The 15306-nt window shown below is 34.2% G+C and overlaps 1 protein-coding gene across 1 annotated transcript; it reads left to right on the top strand.

Moving 5' to 3' along the window:
• Positions 1 to 2523: 2523 nt before the first annotated feature.
• Positions 2524 to 14864, top strand: LOC146904830 (importin beta-like SAD2). Its single transcript, XM_085724283.1, has 22 exons — positions 2524 to 2840; positions 3919 to 4051; positions 4141 to 4228; positions 4467 to 4616; positions 5514 to 5676; positions 6618 to 6802; positions 6902 to 7075; positions 8022 to 8167; positions 8253 to 8376; positions 8448 to 8628; positions 9075 to 9234; positions 9331 to 9372; positions 9465 to 9583; positions 9682 to 9880; positions 10214 to 10345; positions 11055 to 11158; positions 11565 to 11744; positions 12254 to 12393; positions 12505 to 12644; positions 12766 to 12926; positions 13793 to 13919; positions 14005 to 14864. Exons 1-22 carry the CDS (start codon positions 2751 to 2753, stop codon positions 14172 to 14174), a joined length of 3108 nt encoding a protein of 1035 aa, XP_085580409.1. The 5' UTR covers positions 2524 to 2750; the 3' UTR covers positions 14175 to 14864.
• Positions 14865 to 15306: the final 442 nt, after the last annotated feature.

Here is a 15306-nt window from a genome sequence, read left to right on the forward strand (position 1 = left end):
TTTTGTATTGACACCTAGACAGGTAATATTTTGTCAAAAAAAAAAGTATTTTGAATATATAGTTTTGTTAGCACAAAAAAAATATTTGAATCATTGTAAAAAAATTAATTAATAAAATTTTTATTTTATGACAATCGTACAATGTAGACAATCACTTGGAGTTGGGATATATAATTGTGTTATAGTACTAACTTGACATAACGTGTTAAAAGATAGAACTAGAAGTTAAAAATAGTCTACATAAAATATTTTATAAAAATTAAAAAGTACATATCACAAAATTCATATATCCAAGACAACAGTATCCGTGTAAAAAAAAAAACCGAATATTCACCTTCAGTAGTCAGTACCTCAGTCTAAGAAGTAACTTTTCATGAGAAAAAAATAGAATAAACAAAAACATTTTGTCAAAAAAGGATAATGTTAAAAAGACATAACAAAAAACAAAAAAAATACACAAGCAGCAGTAGAGCAATGTTAGGTAGAGTTGGCAGCCAACCCATCAAGCAGCATCTTCCTCATTGAGTGTACAAAAGCATGAAAAACAAACCCTCCAATGTCCTTCCAAACAACATAAAACCAACCAAACCTATAGTGAGTTTCCAATCATCTTTCTAAAATTAAATGCTTAGACAATTTTGTACCTCAAACTTAACTAAACTTCAACTTCAACATAATTGAGATAAATAATAATTTTCTATCACATTACTCTCCCTAAAAATTACTAGCGATTCGTTATTGACTCAAGAATTAGTCTCATAGTGGATTACAAAATTACCAGAACATTAAAATATCTTTGTACCATAAGCAGGGGCGGATCCACTTAGGAGATCTTTGTCCCACATGTGGAGCTAAAGCTACACATGTTTTTTCCTTATTATTATTTTTTTTGTTTGTCATAATTGATAAAACAAAAAAGAAGTGACTCGGTAAATAAATCTCCCTTTTCCCCTTCCCTCTTAGTCCCGCAAAGTCATTTGCAACTTTTGATGTGAACAAATTATTGAGGATGACTGAGTTTATCCAAATAATTTTATAGATGTGCCGAAATTGGCATTACACACTCAACTTAAGAATTATGTTTCAAATGTTCTATCTGACCCAAAATTTGTTAAGTTGAAAGGGCTTTCAGATCTTTGTGCATAACTTGTGGAAACAAATAAGTGCAACAATGAGGTATGTTAGCACACTATTGTATATTAGACTATTTGATCTGCGAGTTTTTGTGTTTCTTACACAATCTTGACGAGAATAATATTTGTCGATTAGAAAAAATACATTTAGTTTGCAGTATTATTTATTTGAAATTTTAGCTCCACATATACCTAAAGCCTGGATCCGCCCCTAACCATAAAACACACGATAACATATATTCGCAAATAAACACGCATACAATACACACAGAGATATTTAGATTGTCTACATGTAAAAATGACAACTTGACGTAGTCATTCAACATTATCTGTCTAATTAGGACCCCACAAGATCAAAACTTTAACATTCCGGTCATTGGAATCAATTCCAAGGTACGATCTCGGAAACGTAAGCTTTTAGATTACGCACAACTAATACATTGTGATTAACGTCAATCCATATACAAACATGGGCACAATACGCACAACGTATACAAACATGCGCACAATACGCACAACATATACAAATATGCGCACAATACACACACCATATACAAACAAGCGCACAATAGGAACAAAAAGAGATATTTGAATTGTTTGCATAAAAAAAATCCCCAAAATTAAAACAATCATACAATCTTAGCCGTCGGATTAAAATCAAACAACCCATTTCCATTTATCATAATCAATTTCATTGCTAGGTACTCCCTCCGTTTCAAAATGAGTGTCGCTTTAGCCAAAAAAATTTGTTTCAAAATGAGTGTCGCTTTCAGTTTCCAATGCAATAATAACTTTTTCTTTTCAATTGTACCCTCCAATTAATACTCTGCACACTACTTCCAAAGTATTACTTTTAAAACTAACCAATAATTAATAAGGATAATTTGGTAAAATAACCATTCTCTTTCTTTTAATCATTACATTTCTTAATATGTGTGTAAACACCTAAAACGACACTCATTTTGAAACGGAGGGAGTATAATTCAAGTTTACACGGTCATTCAATTTCAACTATCTAATCAAGATCAAACAACTCACACAAGCAGTACAACCTCGAAAATGTAAGTCGTTTAATTGAGACCACACAACTAATACATCGTGATTAACGTCAATCCACACCCAAACATGCGCAAAAGATAGACTTGATCTATCTGCATCCGATAACGGCCAAGATCAAAACACTTATACAATCATAACCATCAAATCAAAATCAAACAACTATACTTTAATTTACCATAATCAATTTCACAATTCTACCTCATAAAGTTTAACCGTTGGATTAAGATTGGACGATGATTAACAAAGTTATCCATTTTTTTTTTCCTTCACTTGTGAGTTGTGACAGTAGCAACTATGGTTAAAAACCCATATGCGTAAACCCTAGAAGTTTAAATAGCCTCCAACTATTACACCTTCATTCTCTCTCTCTCACTCTCTCTCACTCACTTCCTTCGAATTTCTCTCCTCAAAATCACAATAATTTCCCTGTTCGATTCATCTTTACGGTGTTCTAAACCCTAGAAGAATCTCTTCCTAGGGTTTAGATTCATCATCATCATCGGATTCATCAATTCACGTTTTCCGCGTTGATCGAAGTTTTCTGATCGAGTTGGTGCTATGGATCTTCCTAGTCTCGCTGTTGTACTCCAAGCTGCTCTCAGTCCCAATCCTGATGAAAGAAAAGCAGCTGAACAGAACTTGAATCAGGTGAAAATCGCTTGTTTTTACTGGAAATTCGATTATTCATTGATTATTCATTTGTGTTGACTTGGATTTAGGTTTGGATAAGTGATTATGAAGCTTGGATAATTGTTACACGTGTTGATTTTGGTTTGTTTGTGAAATTTTGTGTGTTATTAGTTTTAATTGAATGTATTAGTGGTTTAATTTGATTGTTTTGATTATTGAATTTCGAAATTTATTGGATTAGTGTTATTTATGATTTTACTGATTGTTAAATAAATCACTTTTAGCATAAGTGTTTGATTGAAGCTTGGAAATGTTGAAAAGTTTAAATTGATTTTTAATCCTTGTTCGTATTTCTGTCTGATCGAAGCCGTGTCCTACGTCTGTGCGATTAGACACCGATGCGTGATTACATTCAGTTGATTGAAGGGTGTCTGTCACGCCTGCGACACCCTGATTACATTCACTTATGTCAGTTTATTAAATTACTGCTGGTGTCAATGTGTCAATGTACTGTCCGGTGTGTTGTGTGGTGTCTAGGTTAGTCTGGGTGTCCATTATTTCTCAATATTAAGTGGATTTTGGTACTTGTGTGTTACTTGATTGTAGAAGCAATTTAATAGAATGAAATGAAATGTAACTGATGTATGAGTTAGATAGAGATATGGTAATGATAGAAAATTATGGGATTGTTTTGATTTTGGATTTTGTTGTCTGCAAATTAGTTTGATTTTGGATTTTTTTGTCTGCATATTTATGGTTTTATTGAAAGTTAAATAATCCATTTTAACATGAATGTGTGGCTGAGGCTTTGAAACTTACAAAAATAACATTTATTTTTATCGTCTGTTAGTATGGGTGTCCATTTTGTCTCTGGTACTTGTGTGTTAATTGAATGCAGTAATGAAATGAAATGAAATATAGATTTATGATTAGATAGAAATATGACGTGACAGAACATTATGGCGTTGTTTGATTCATGTAGATGACCCCACTTAGTGGGATAAGATTTGGTTGTTGTTGTTGCTGTTTTGAAATATAACTGATTTATATTTATACCAAGTATTTTTTTAAGTGAAGTGCTTTTATATATGTACAGTTCCAGTTTGCACCCCAGCATCTGGTGAGGTTGTTGCAAATCATTGTGGACAACAACTGTGACATGGGTGTAAGACAAGTGGCTAGTATTCATTTCAAGAACTTTGTTGCAAAGAATTGGTCTCCTGATTCTGGTATGCTTTTTAATATGGATGGAATTTAGATAATGAAATAATGAACACTCTCTTTTGCTGATCGTTTGCTTTCCTATTGGTTAATGTAGAAGCCCAACAACAGATATTGCAGAGTGACAAAGACTTGGTGAGGGATCACATTCTCATGTTTGTTACTCAAGTTCCTCCTTTGTTGAGGTACAGTTGTTTATCTGTGGCTGTATAGTGTTCGATAGCACCTTCCCGGGTGTTCCGACGTCTTGTTTTTATGACTCTATTTACCTTTTTTTTTTCTCAATGAAGTTGATGTTTATGACTCCGTTTACCTAGTGATTAATCAATGATAGTTTAAACATTGCAGCAGATTTATTTTTCCTTTGTATAAGGTTTGTTTCTATCAACTGTATTCTTCTTTTCTGACATGTTGTGTTTATAGGGTACAACTTGGTGAATGCCTGAAAACAATTATACATGCTGATTACCCCGAACAGTGGCCCCGTCTTCTTGATTGGGTGAAGCATAACCTACAGGATCAACAAGTCTATGGTGCCTTATTTGTGTTACGGATTCTGTCTAGAAAATATGAGTAAGTTTCCATCTATTTTGTTTTAACTGAAAAATCGTGCTGCTGCCCTTGCTCATGTCTTGTGGTTAGTAATTATTCTACATTAGGCCCACATGAACTATGACTTACCTTTTCCCCTCTTTTGGACAGATTTTCTACTAGATGTTAATGTTGTCTAATAATTATTGATAGTCTTTTCCTTTCTGTACCACATCAATCTTTGCAGTTGTTTGTGTGTTTGTTTATGGTTAAATATAACTACAATTTCCACGAATCTGTACCACATCAATCTTTGCAGTTGTTTGTGTGTTTGTTTATGGTTAAATATAACTACAATTTCCACGAATATGGTTGTACTATTTAAGTAACCGTTGAAGTATACTTTGTTATATATGTCCTCCTGCTTTTCCAGTAAAAAAGGAAGTACAATGGACAAATAATTAAACCGTGAAAATGTTCTGAATGATAAACTCAAGTGTATTATGAGAGAATAATTAAAGATTACGATATGACCAAAAAAGATGTTCCCAATCTAAAAGTATGTAAAGGAAAAAAGGAGGGACAAGAGGTGACATAGTTTCAGAAGGAAGGTCCAATCTCCATTCGAGACCCCTCTCAACTATTGATTATATTGTTATCTCAACCAAAATATTGGAACATTTCTACTCACACATTTTAATGTCTTGTTTGACAAGAGCCTGTACCCACTTGATTGATGAAGTATCCTGTAAATATTCCATACCTCTTGGTCATTGAATATATTGTTATCACCAACAATAAGATTCAAAATGGTGGACGGTTTCTATTCCCACATATTTTGATGCCTTGTTTGGCTAGGGCTTGTACATACTTGATTGTCAAAATATCCCGTGAATCTTCAATAGTAGTTATGTTAACAATCACATTTTATCTTTGCAGGTTCAAGTCAGATGAAGAGAGGACACCAGTTTATCGCATTGTCGATGAAACATTTCCTCATCTACTTAATATATTTAGCAGGCTTGTCCAGATTGTTAATCCATCACTGGAAATAGCAGATTTAATCAAGCTCATCTGTAAAATATTCTGGTCCTCCATCTATGTATGTTTTCTCTCCTCACGTGTATTTCTTAAATGAAGGAACTTATTCTCTCAGTGTTATGTTGTAGATCAAACCTTGTTGAAAATTTCATGTTGCTTTTATTGACAGTCATATTGTAGAACTTGTGATTATTATTATTTATTGTGTAGAATGTGTTCCTTTTTTGCTGAAGTTGAATTGTGATCCATTTCTCCCCTTATTAAATTTTAATAAACAAAGAATAGAGGGTCTTAGAGCATCCGCAATAGTAGTAAACTAAAGAGTACTTAAATGGGTCCCACGTGTACATATCACTTATGTACAATTTGTTAATGCAAGTACCTATTAAGGACTCAATGACTCCACCCCAGCACCTCTAAAAAACCCCACTAATAATTTAACATTACATTTCAAATAAACACCATGAATTTTAGATGGTGGGACCAACTTTTACCTATTTTATTTCTTATTATAATTGTGGAACCCGTTGTTATTGAAGAGAGTCCTGTAAAGGTAATGGTAACTAATAGGTACCCATTATTTTCTTCCTCCAACGGGGGTCTTTAATATGTTGGAGTTCTATTAGGTAAAGGACTCCCCATTGGAGATGCTCTTGAAATTTGGGTGGGCTTAACTCAAGCTCACAAAATCGGCTTGTGAGGTGAAAGATGTCTCTAATCGGTAACATGTTCTTCGGAGTGTGATTTGTATAGCAGTGAATGTTCCTTTCCATGTCAAATATAAAGCAAAGTTTATATAGTTAGAGACACCAAAAGTCATAGTTTATATAGTCTATGTATGTATATCCTTATCTTGATTAATGTGCTGTTTATTCAGATATTATTTTACAAGCAACATAAAATTGTGCTATTGTCTGTTGCCTCATTATTTTGATTCTTTACTTCCCTTAAGTTCACATGATTAACATGTGCTATTGTGGGTTTCTTTGTGAATTTATTCAGTTGGAGATTCCAAAACTGTTGTTTGATCAAAATATCTTCAATGCTTGGATGATACTTTTTCTGAATGTATTGGAGAGACCTGTACCCTCGGAAGGTGAGCCTGTTGATCCGGATCTTAGAAAATCATGGGGTTGGTGGAAGGTCAAGAAGTGGACAGTTCATATTTTAAATAGGCTCTACACTCGGTATGGTTGTGATGTGGTTGATTAATTTAATGGTAGTGTTTCTGTTGTATGATTGATTGATTCTGAATTTCTATGGCTGTTTAAATTACCGTGTTACAGTTTTGGAGACTTGAAGCTACAAAATCCTGAAACCAGAGCTTTTGCTCAAATGTTCCAGAAGCACTATGCAGGAAAGATTTTGGAGTGCCACTTGAACTTGTTAAATGTCATTCGTGTAGGGGGCTATTTACCTGACAGAGTTATCAACTTGATTCTTCAATATCTAAGTAACAGGTAGCTGATTAATTCACACTGTCATTCTATTTCATTAATTGCATCTCTGGTTTCCTTTCATTGACTACATACGTGCTGTTCCAATTAATGTAGGACTATACATATTTAAACAGAAAATTTTGAGCATGTTAGGGTGCTTTATAAATGCTTAATTGTAATGGAATGTCTTGGTGTTCTTAATTTTAGGTTCCACAACAGATATATAACATTGTCAATAGTTTTTTTAGGATAGGAATACTTGCTGGATAATTTTGAATTTCCCCTCCTGATATTGATGTCTCATTCACAATACTTATATATTTATATGTTGATCGATATATTGATGCACCATGGAAAAGCCATGTAAGGTACTACAAACAAAGCTATATTTGATTTACTTCACCTAATGGCAAAAATACTTCATTCCATTTTTAGTCACTCTGCAAAGTCTATGGAAATAACTTGTTGCTCAGTGCATCGATGATCTGGGCAATGAAAACTTGTTCTTGTCTGTTAAGGATTTAACAAAAAAATTCAAAATACCTAGAACACGAGCCTGGTAACTGACAAGTTCTGATATTCAAGCTGATGCTTTCAGCACCAAACTTGGTCTTGAGTATATAAATGAGGTTTTAATCTGGGGTACGGGTCACATAAGTCCACTGGTGTGCTTTGGTAGGTTCTCATGTAGAATAAGGTGATTGGCATTGTTCTTATGGTCATCTACACTGATACTAGGAAAATGAAAACCCCATGCTTGATGCTAATACACTTTTGCTGTAGTTGTTATCATCGCCGTATATATTTCATTTCTAAATTTCCAATCAGACACAGACAAGTTTTTGTATTCAGGAGAAAAAGGGTATTTTAATTTGAGAATATTAGTTGTTATGTTGAATGCTTTTATTTGCTACTGCTGAGTTGCAACACATTAATTCTTCCTCCCTGAAATTTTTAATATATGCAGTATTTCAAGGACTAGCATGTATGCTCTGCTGCAACCTCGCCTTGATGTCCTTCTATTTGAAATAGTATTCCCCCTTATGTGCTTTAGCGACAATGATCAAAAGCTTTGGGAAGAAGATCCACACGAATATGTAAGGAAAGGCTATGGTAAGTCCTGTTGGCGTATAAACGTGGAAACATTTTTACACAAATTGCATTGCGATTGCTTATTGTTTCTCATTTTTTATCACAGACATAATTGAAGATTTGTATAGTCCTAGGACGGCTTCCATGGATTTTGTGAGTGAGTTGGTTCGGAAACGTGGAAAAGAAAATCTTCATAAGTTTATTCAATTCATAGTTGAGGTTTTCAGAAGGTAATATCTTGCTTAATGTTAGAATAAATTATGTATACTTTGGACGAATATTTAGGTTTTTGCTGTTCTAGGTATGATGAAGCTTCTATAGAATACAAGCCCTACAGACAGAAAGACGGTGCACTTCTTGCTATTGGGGCACTTTGTGACAAATTGAAGCAGACCGAGCCATACAAATCTGAACTTGAGCGCATGTTAGTGCAACATGTCTTTCCTGAGTTCAACAGTCCTGTTGGCCACCTCAGAGCCAAGGTATATAAAAAAACAATAAAATCCTAAATGATGTTTTTCCAATTGCCAAAGCAGGAAAAAAAAAAGAAGGAAAAACCTTATACTTGATAACCTGAATTTGTACCGCAATTTTGATTGGTATATTTGATTAAATGTCCTTGATGGAAAAAACCTCCAAAACTTGAACTGTAGTATCTGAGACTGAAAGAATACTTGGCTGTAATTAATTGGGTACAAACTACAAAGTAATATTTATACTTAATTTTAGGAAGGCATTGCAGTGTGTAGTATTTGAGAATGTGATTGACACATCCTTTCTCTGTCATTCACTTTAAATAAGTTTTCCAATTGAATATTTTGATTTAATTTCATTGAAGTTAATTTGGATTTTATTCAAAGATTAGGAGAATTTCATTTTTTTATTCTTATATATTTATGACATTTTTTCATTTTCATTTGAAATATAGGCAGCATGGGTTGCAGGTCAGTATGCCCATATTAGCTTCTCGGATCAGAACAATTTCAGGAAGGCATTGCAGTGTGTTGTATCTAGAATGCAAGATCCTGAACTTCCTGTGCGTGTTGATTCTGTTTTTGCCCTGCGATCTTTCATTGAAGCATGCAAAGGTGGTTTTTTCTGGCTGTATTGAGTTGCTTTTTTTCTTTTCTTTTTTCTGTACAGTTTAATATTTATACTTAATTTTGTATTTCTCAATGATGCAGATTTGAATGAAATACGTCCTATTCTTCCTCAACTTCTTGATGGTATGTAGGCATGGAAATTTTATCATCACTCCTCTTCCAGTATTATTATTTATGACTTCCTGACTAAATTTAATCAAATGGAATTTTATCAGAGTTTTTTAAACTTATGAATGAGGTTGAGAATGAAGACCTTGTATTTACTTTGGAGACTATTGTGGACAAATTTGGAGAAGAGATGGCGCCTTATGCACTAGGACTGTGTCAAAATTTGGTAGTAATTTTTGCCCTTTCTATATGTCAAGAAAGTTTTACTTGAGTACTAGTACGGTTCTGTAGAGTAACATTTTGTTGTTCATTTTCCAACAACAGGCTGCTGCATTCTGGAGGTGTATGAACTCCGCTGAAGCTGATGATGAAGCTGATGATCCAGGTGCTCTTGCCGCAGTTGGTTGTTTACGTGCTATTAGCACAATCCTTGAATCAGTGAGCAGGCTTCCTCACCTTTTTGTGCAAGTTGAACCAACTTTGCTTCCTATAATGCAAAGAATGTTAACAACAGATGGTCAAGGTATTCTCCTAGCTACTTCTTGTTTTGCACGATCCATATCCCCCATTTTCCTTGTATATTTATTATCCATCTGAACAAAAAAATCTTTAATAAAATAGGGGCTTGACTTTTCTCATTGGTAAATGTTGATTTTGATTGTAAGAAATTACAACAGTTCTTATACTTTTAGCTTTAGTATGTCTATATTATGTAAAAAAGTGTGATGAATACTCAAGAGTTTTAAGTATGATGTATTTTTGTTACTAAGATTCTTGTATAAAAATTGTGATCCGTGAATTTTTATTTTGCTTGGATTTTTTGGCTTATTTTCATTACCTCTATGCATGCTTGCAGAGGTTTTCGAAGAAGTTTTGGAGATTGTATCATATATGACATTTTTCTCACCATCAATATCTCTGGATATGTGGAGTCTTTGGCCAGTGATGATGGAAGCATTGGCGGATTGGGCAATCGATTTTTTTCCAAGTATGGTTTTTAACTACATATTGACTCTTTTTTATTGCTTTGTTCATGATGAAGGGCCTAGTTAAGATGATTTATGGGTGACCTGTCGATTTATTGATATTGAATTGAAGTAGAGACGAGTTGGTGTCACACACTTGAAGAGTGATCCAGCTTTAAGCAATTTAGAAACAACTTTAAATAAAGATACAATCTAAAAATAACATGGAACGGTATATGGTAAACGAGATATTTTCTGTCCCATAGTTTCTAATCAGTAAACTGAAGTATGCCTAGCTTGGTTATTTCTACAGTTTTGCAGCGTCCTTTCCTTTTTAACGATTCCCTTTTCAAGCTCTAAAAACATATGCTGTCACCCTCTTGTTTGTGAGTGGTTGGTTCAGGTTTTATTCTCGAGCCAGTTGTTTCTGGGATTCTGTCATCCACATTATACCAAATTGCCAGGGTTATTAGAATTTGCCTCTGGGTTGTGTTACTCTTGTTAAATTTTATTTGCCCACCTGAACTTGGATCTCTACTGTAGTATTGACGGAGAACCAATCACTTACAGTTTCACCTACTTTTATTTGATTTATCCTATTTTTCTGGCATCGTAATACGAAAGTCCATACGTGCAAATATTGAAATTTTTATTTATGTTAACATAGTTAGAGATTTTCCATCCTATTTCACTTCAGTATATACTTAGTTGTTAAGTTCTGAACTTCTGCAGATATTTTAGTTCCTTTGGACAACTATATTTCAAGAGGAACTGCTCATTTCCTTACTTGCAAAGATCCTGACTATCAACAAAGTCTATGGAACATGGTTTCATCTGTGAGTTACTCTTACACTTTCACCTACCTCCACATGTTTGTTTGGACTTGGAGTTTAGCATTCATAATAATACTAAATACTACTCCCTCCGTTTCAAAATACATGTCCAATTTTTGCAATGTGCACTATTCACTTGACTTACTTTGACCATACTTTTTAACTAATGTATGAATACAAATATTAGCATGTAAGATGTTGTTTGATTTGTCTCGACAAATATTTTCAAAACATTAAATTTTTATAATTTTTTACTTTAGATAATTAAAGATATTAACGGTCAAAATTGTGCATTGGCATATGTTAAGTGGTTGACTTGGACATGTATTTTGAAATGGAGGGAGTAATAGTAATAATAATATCAATACAATTTTCTATTACTAATGTTCATTTGTATATCGTGTTGTAGATTCTGGCGGATAAGAATATGGAGGATAATGATATTGTGCCAGCTCCAAAGCTTATTGAAGTTGTCTTCCAGAATTGTAGAGGACAAGTGGATCACTGGGTTGAACCATATCTTAGAATTACCGTTGAACGCTTGAATCGGACTGAAAAGACATATTTGAAGTGTCTTTTCATGCAATTGGTAAGGGGCCCTTACTATAAAAAATCACATCAATGTATTATATTATCAGGAAGTCTTTTTTGTTGCTTGTCCATTTTCACTATTGTCTATTGAAAACTGAAACCCATCATGTTCTGGAGCTTTGTTAACCCGACGCTTCACTGATTAATTCTACGCAAATGTGACATTGTAACGCCGTTTGATCTATTTAGTCAGTTCTACCCAGTAGAAAAAAAGTATTTTTATTGTAGTTTTGATACAAAGACTTGATGTTATCCTTTATGACTCTATATATTGTACTTCCTTGACTGCTGATGTCTAGGTTCCTTGACTGTTTCAGTTTCTGTGAAAACTGTAGATTTTTTATTTATTTATTTTAAATAAATTTGACCCGTTTTATGCTTGACCCCAATGAGTTTTTGTTTTTGGGTTGCTAGTTTACGAAGGTTCTCAAATTTATTAGTCAGACAGAAAAGTGGCATCACAACATAATTTTTTTTTTTTTTTATAATAAGTGATATTGTTTTCAGATTGCGGATGCTCTTTACTACAATGCAGCATTGACTCTCAGCATATTGCAAAAGTTGGGTGTCGCATCAGAAATCTTCCATCTTTGGTTTCATTTGTTGCAACAAGTCAAAAAAAGTGGTTTGCGTGCTAATTTCAAAAGGTATGCTCTTTTCTCCATTAACCATTTCTGGGTGTTACTTGGTGTATTGTGATGATACTATATTAGTTCTTCTGTGTGACAATTTAAAGGTCATGGCAAACTATCATGCAGGGAACATGAGAAAAAAGTGTGCTGCCTTGGCTTAATTTCATTACTGTCACTCCCAGCTGATCTATTGCCTGGGGAGGCTTTGGGCCGGGTATTCAGAGCCACACTTGATCTTCTAGTTGCCTACAAGGATCAAGTTGCAGGTAACTTTGAGATATCACAATCTTGAAATAATGAAAAGCGTATTAGTTCCTTCATTTCTTGCTAGGGTACGGTTTTTGCTGGTGAGTACTCGGTTTTTGATGTGTTGATCTCACTGTGCAGAAGCTGCAAAAGAGGAAGAAGCTGAAGATGATGATGATATGGATGGCTTTCAAACTGATGACGATGATGAGGATGGCAGTGGTTTTGACAAGGAAATGGGTGTTGATGCTGATGATGGGGATGAATCTGATACTCTCACACTTAGAAAGTTGGCTGAACAGGTGTGTTGATATGAGAACCCACAACATTTTCATGCATATATGATTTGAATCTAGTATAGAGCAATGATTTTATCAAGCCTTCATGCAGTAAAAGAAGTTTTGAGCATGCAGCAACAGAATTTATGCATGCATGTCTGATCTGTAACATAGGAAATACTAATTGGTCATAAATTGCTTAGGTAATTATCCTTGTTCTGAAGTTGTTTTATTTGATACTGAAGGACCTGAACAATTGAATTAGATAACCGTCGTGCCTGATTCATTGTTTTGAATTGAAAACTTAACTGGTCGTTGAACTAGAAAATGCGTTCATTGCTAGTTGGTTTAATTATGCGTGAACCAGTGACTGGTATAATGCAATTTATTATGAACTTAAATATATTATCAAGTTAAATAATTCATAATAGTTCTAGAGAGTAAATGAAATTTTTAATGTTTAACCTATAGTTAAATAGTTTTACACACACCTCAACAGTATACCATAAAATAAAATATCTTGGACTACCTTAATCATGGCAATATATTGATCTAGTACAACTGATGATTATGCATTGTGTTAAGTTGTATCGTTTGGTGTGGTTCTTCAATTCCATCTCTTTTTCTTGAAGTGCTGTAAAAAAGAGGGTCATGTTCAAGACATGGTTAACCGACCAGTTTGGTGAAAGAGTAGGACAGTTTTCAGCTATTCGGCAATGATGAGCCGAATACTATCTTCAATTATTTTATATTCCCCTTGTCACAATACAATATCTGTACTTCATTTCATCTTATTCATTATTCACTCATTTTTACTACTACTTTGGTATTTGTTAATCTTTATTGTATGATCTTAGAATCTTTTCTCATTTTGCATCTGTTGCTCATAGGCAAAGTCATTCCGGCCCGCTGATGACGATGATGATGATTCAGACGACGATTATAGCGACGATGAAGAGTTGCAGTCCCCAATTGATGAGGTGGATCCTTTTATTTTCTTTGTGGATACAATGAAAGGTATGCAAAAAGAATCTCCAGTTCATCATTGCCATCATTGCTGCTGTTTGACATGCTGACCTTTTCAAAATAAAATTGTTTGTAGTTGTACAATCCTCAGACCCAGCGAGGTTTGAGAGTCTCACCCAGACACTTGAGTTCAATTATCAAGCTCTTGCTAATGGTGTTGCCCAGCATGCTGAGCAGAGAAGGGTAGAAATTGAAAAGGAAAGACTAGAGAAGGCAACAGCTGCTACCACAGCATCAGCTTCTTAAGTTTCTGGATATACATTAAAGCTGTTGCTTTTTTCTAAAGTTTTCAGTTGTTAGCCATTCTTTAGGAGAATCAAAGGGTTGCCAATTTATTTGAGGCGTTTTTCGGCTGTGCAGTCACGAGTCGGTCTTTGAAGAGTTTGCAGTTTTGAAGTTATAGGAGCTTTATGCACTGAAGTTCCTATTCCCATTGCCATTTGGTTAGATAGGATGATGCATTTAGGGAACTGTGGAGTTGGCACTTTCTCCAGGCCTTATAGTTCAGCTTATGATTCGTTTGCTTGGGACTGTCCTTCGGAAGAAAGTGTCTATTCATGCACTATGTTGTCCTCGCGTCTTTTCTTTTACCCTTTTGTGGGTCCCTTTTATAGCGCCAATGTACCAGCCATTTCTGTTTGGTGGATTTCTGTAATATTTATTTATTGCCTGTCACATAGATGGGTATGGAGGGTCGCCATTTGCTTTATTGGTAATTTTTGGTGAGGGATGGTATGAAAAGTTTTGTTTTTTAAATCCTTTTTGTGTCATAATTTTTGGGGTCAAAGATTGGTTCACGAGTATTGATGAAGGCATCAATTTCGGGTTATACAAATGTTTTCAAGGGTGGTTTATTAGTCACTGCTGGTTGTAAAAGTTATCTTCATTCTTTATACAACATTTTGTGGGGAAGAAAATCAACTTGGTTCTTGTTTAGTCTGATTTGTTTTGCAGGTCTCCGAAAGTTTGAGATTACCATTTGATCCTTATACCATTTGATCAACTTCCCCTCCCCCTTTATCTTGTCACTCATTTTGTGTCACTCATTTTGTTAATGTTTTTTGTTTAGAGTCATTTGTTTTTTTTATGATATTTCACACAGTTGGATAGAAGTAGTATTAAGTAGGACCAATAATGTCCACTTATTTTACAAAAAACTCTCACTATGGTAATTTAATTAAACAATAATGTGAGTAAATCATTTGCATTTCTTTGCTATCTAGGGTAGTAATCTGATAATGCCTCAACTTGTAGCAACTATGATTTGCTATCTAGGGTAGTAATCTGATAATGCCTCAACTTGTAGCAACTATGATTTGCTATCTAGGGTAGTAATCTGATAATGCCTCAACTTGTAGCAACTATGATTGTAATAAAA

The sequence above is a fragment of the Medicago sativa genome, chromosome 7 (assembly GCF_051527215.1).
Source record: "Medicago sativa cultivar Bolivia chromosome 7, Bolivia_mono, whole genome shotgun sequence".
Lineage (NCBI taxonomy): Eukaryota > Viridiplantae > Streptophyta > Magnoliopsida > Fabales > Fabaceae > Medicago > Medicago sativa.

Bases quoted from the DNA above. Each gene is read 5' to 3' on its own strand.
- LOC146904830 (XM_085724283.1), top strand. From the start codon at position 2,751: ATGGATCTTCCTAGTCTCGCTGTTGTACTCCAAGCTGCTCTCAGTCCC. The intron at 9,235-9,330 runs GTGGTTTTTTCT...TCAATGATGCAG, and splicing joins TTTCATTGAAGCATGCAAAG to ATTTGAATGAAATACGTCCT. The intron at 10,346-11,054 runs GTATGGTTTTTA...GAACTTCTGCAG, and splicing joins GGCAATCGATTTTTTTCCAA to ATATTTTAGTTCCTTTGGAC.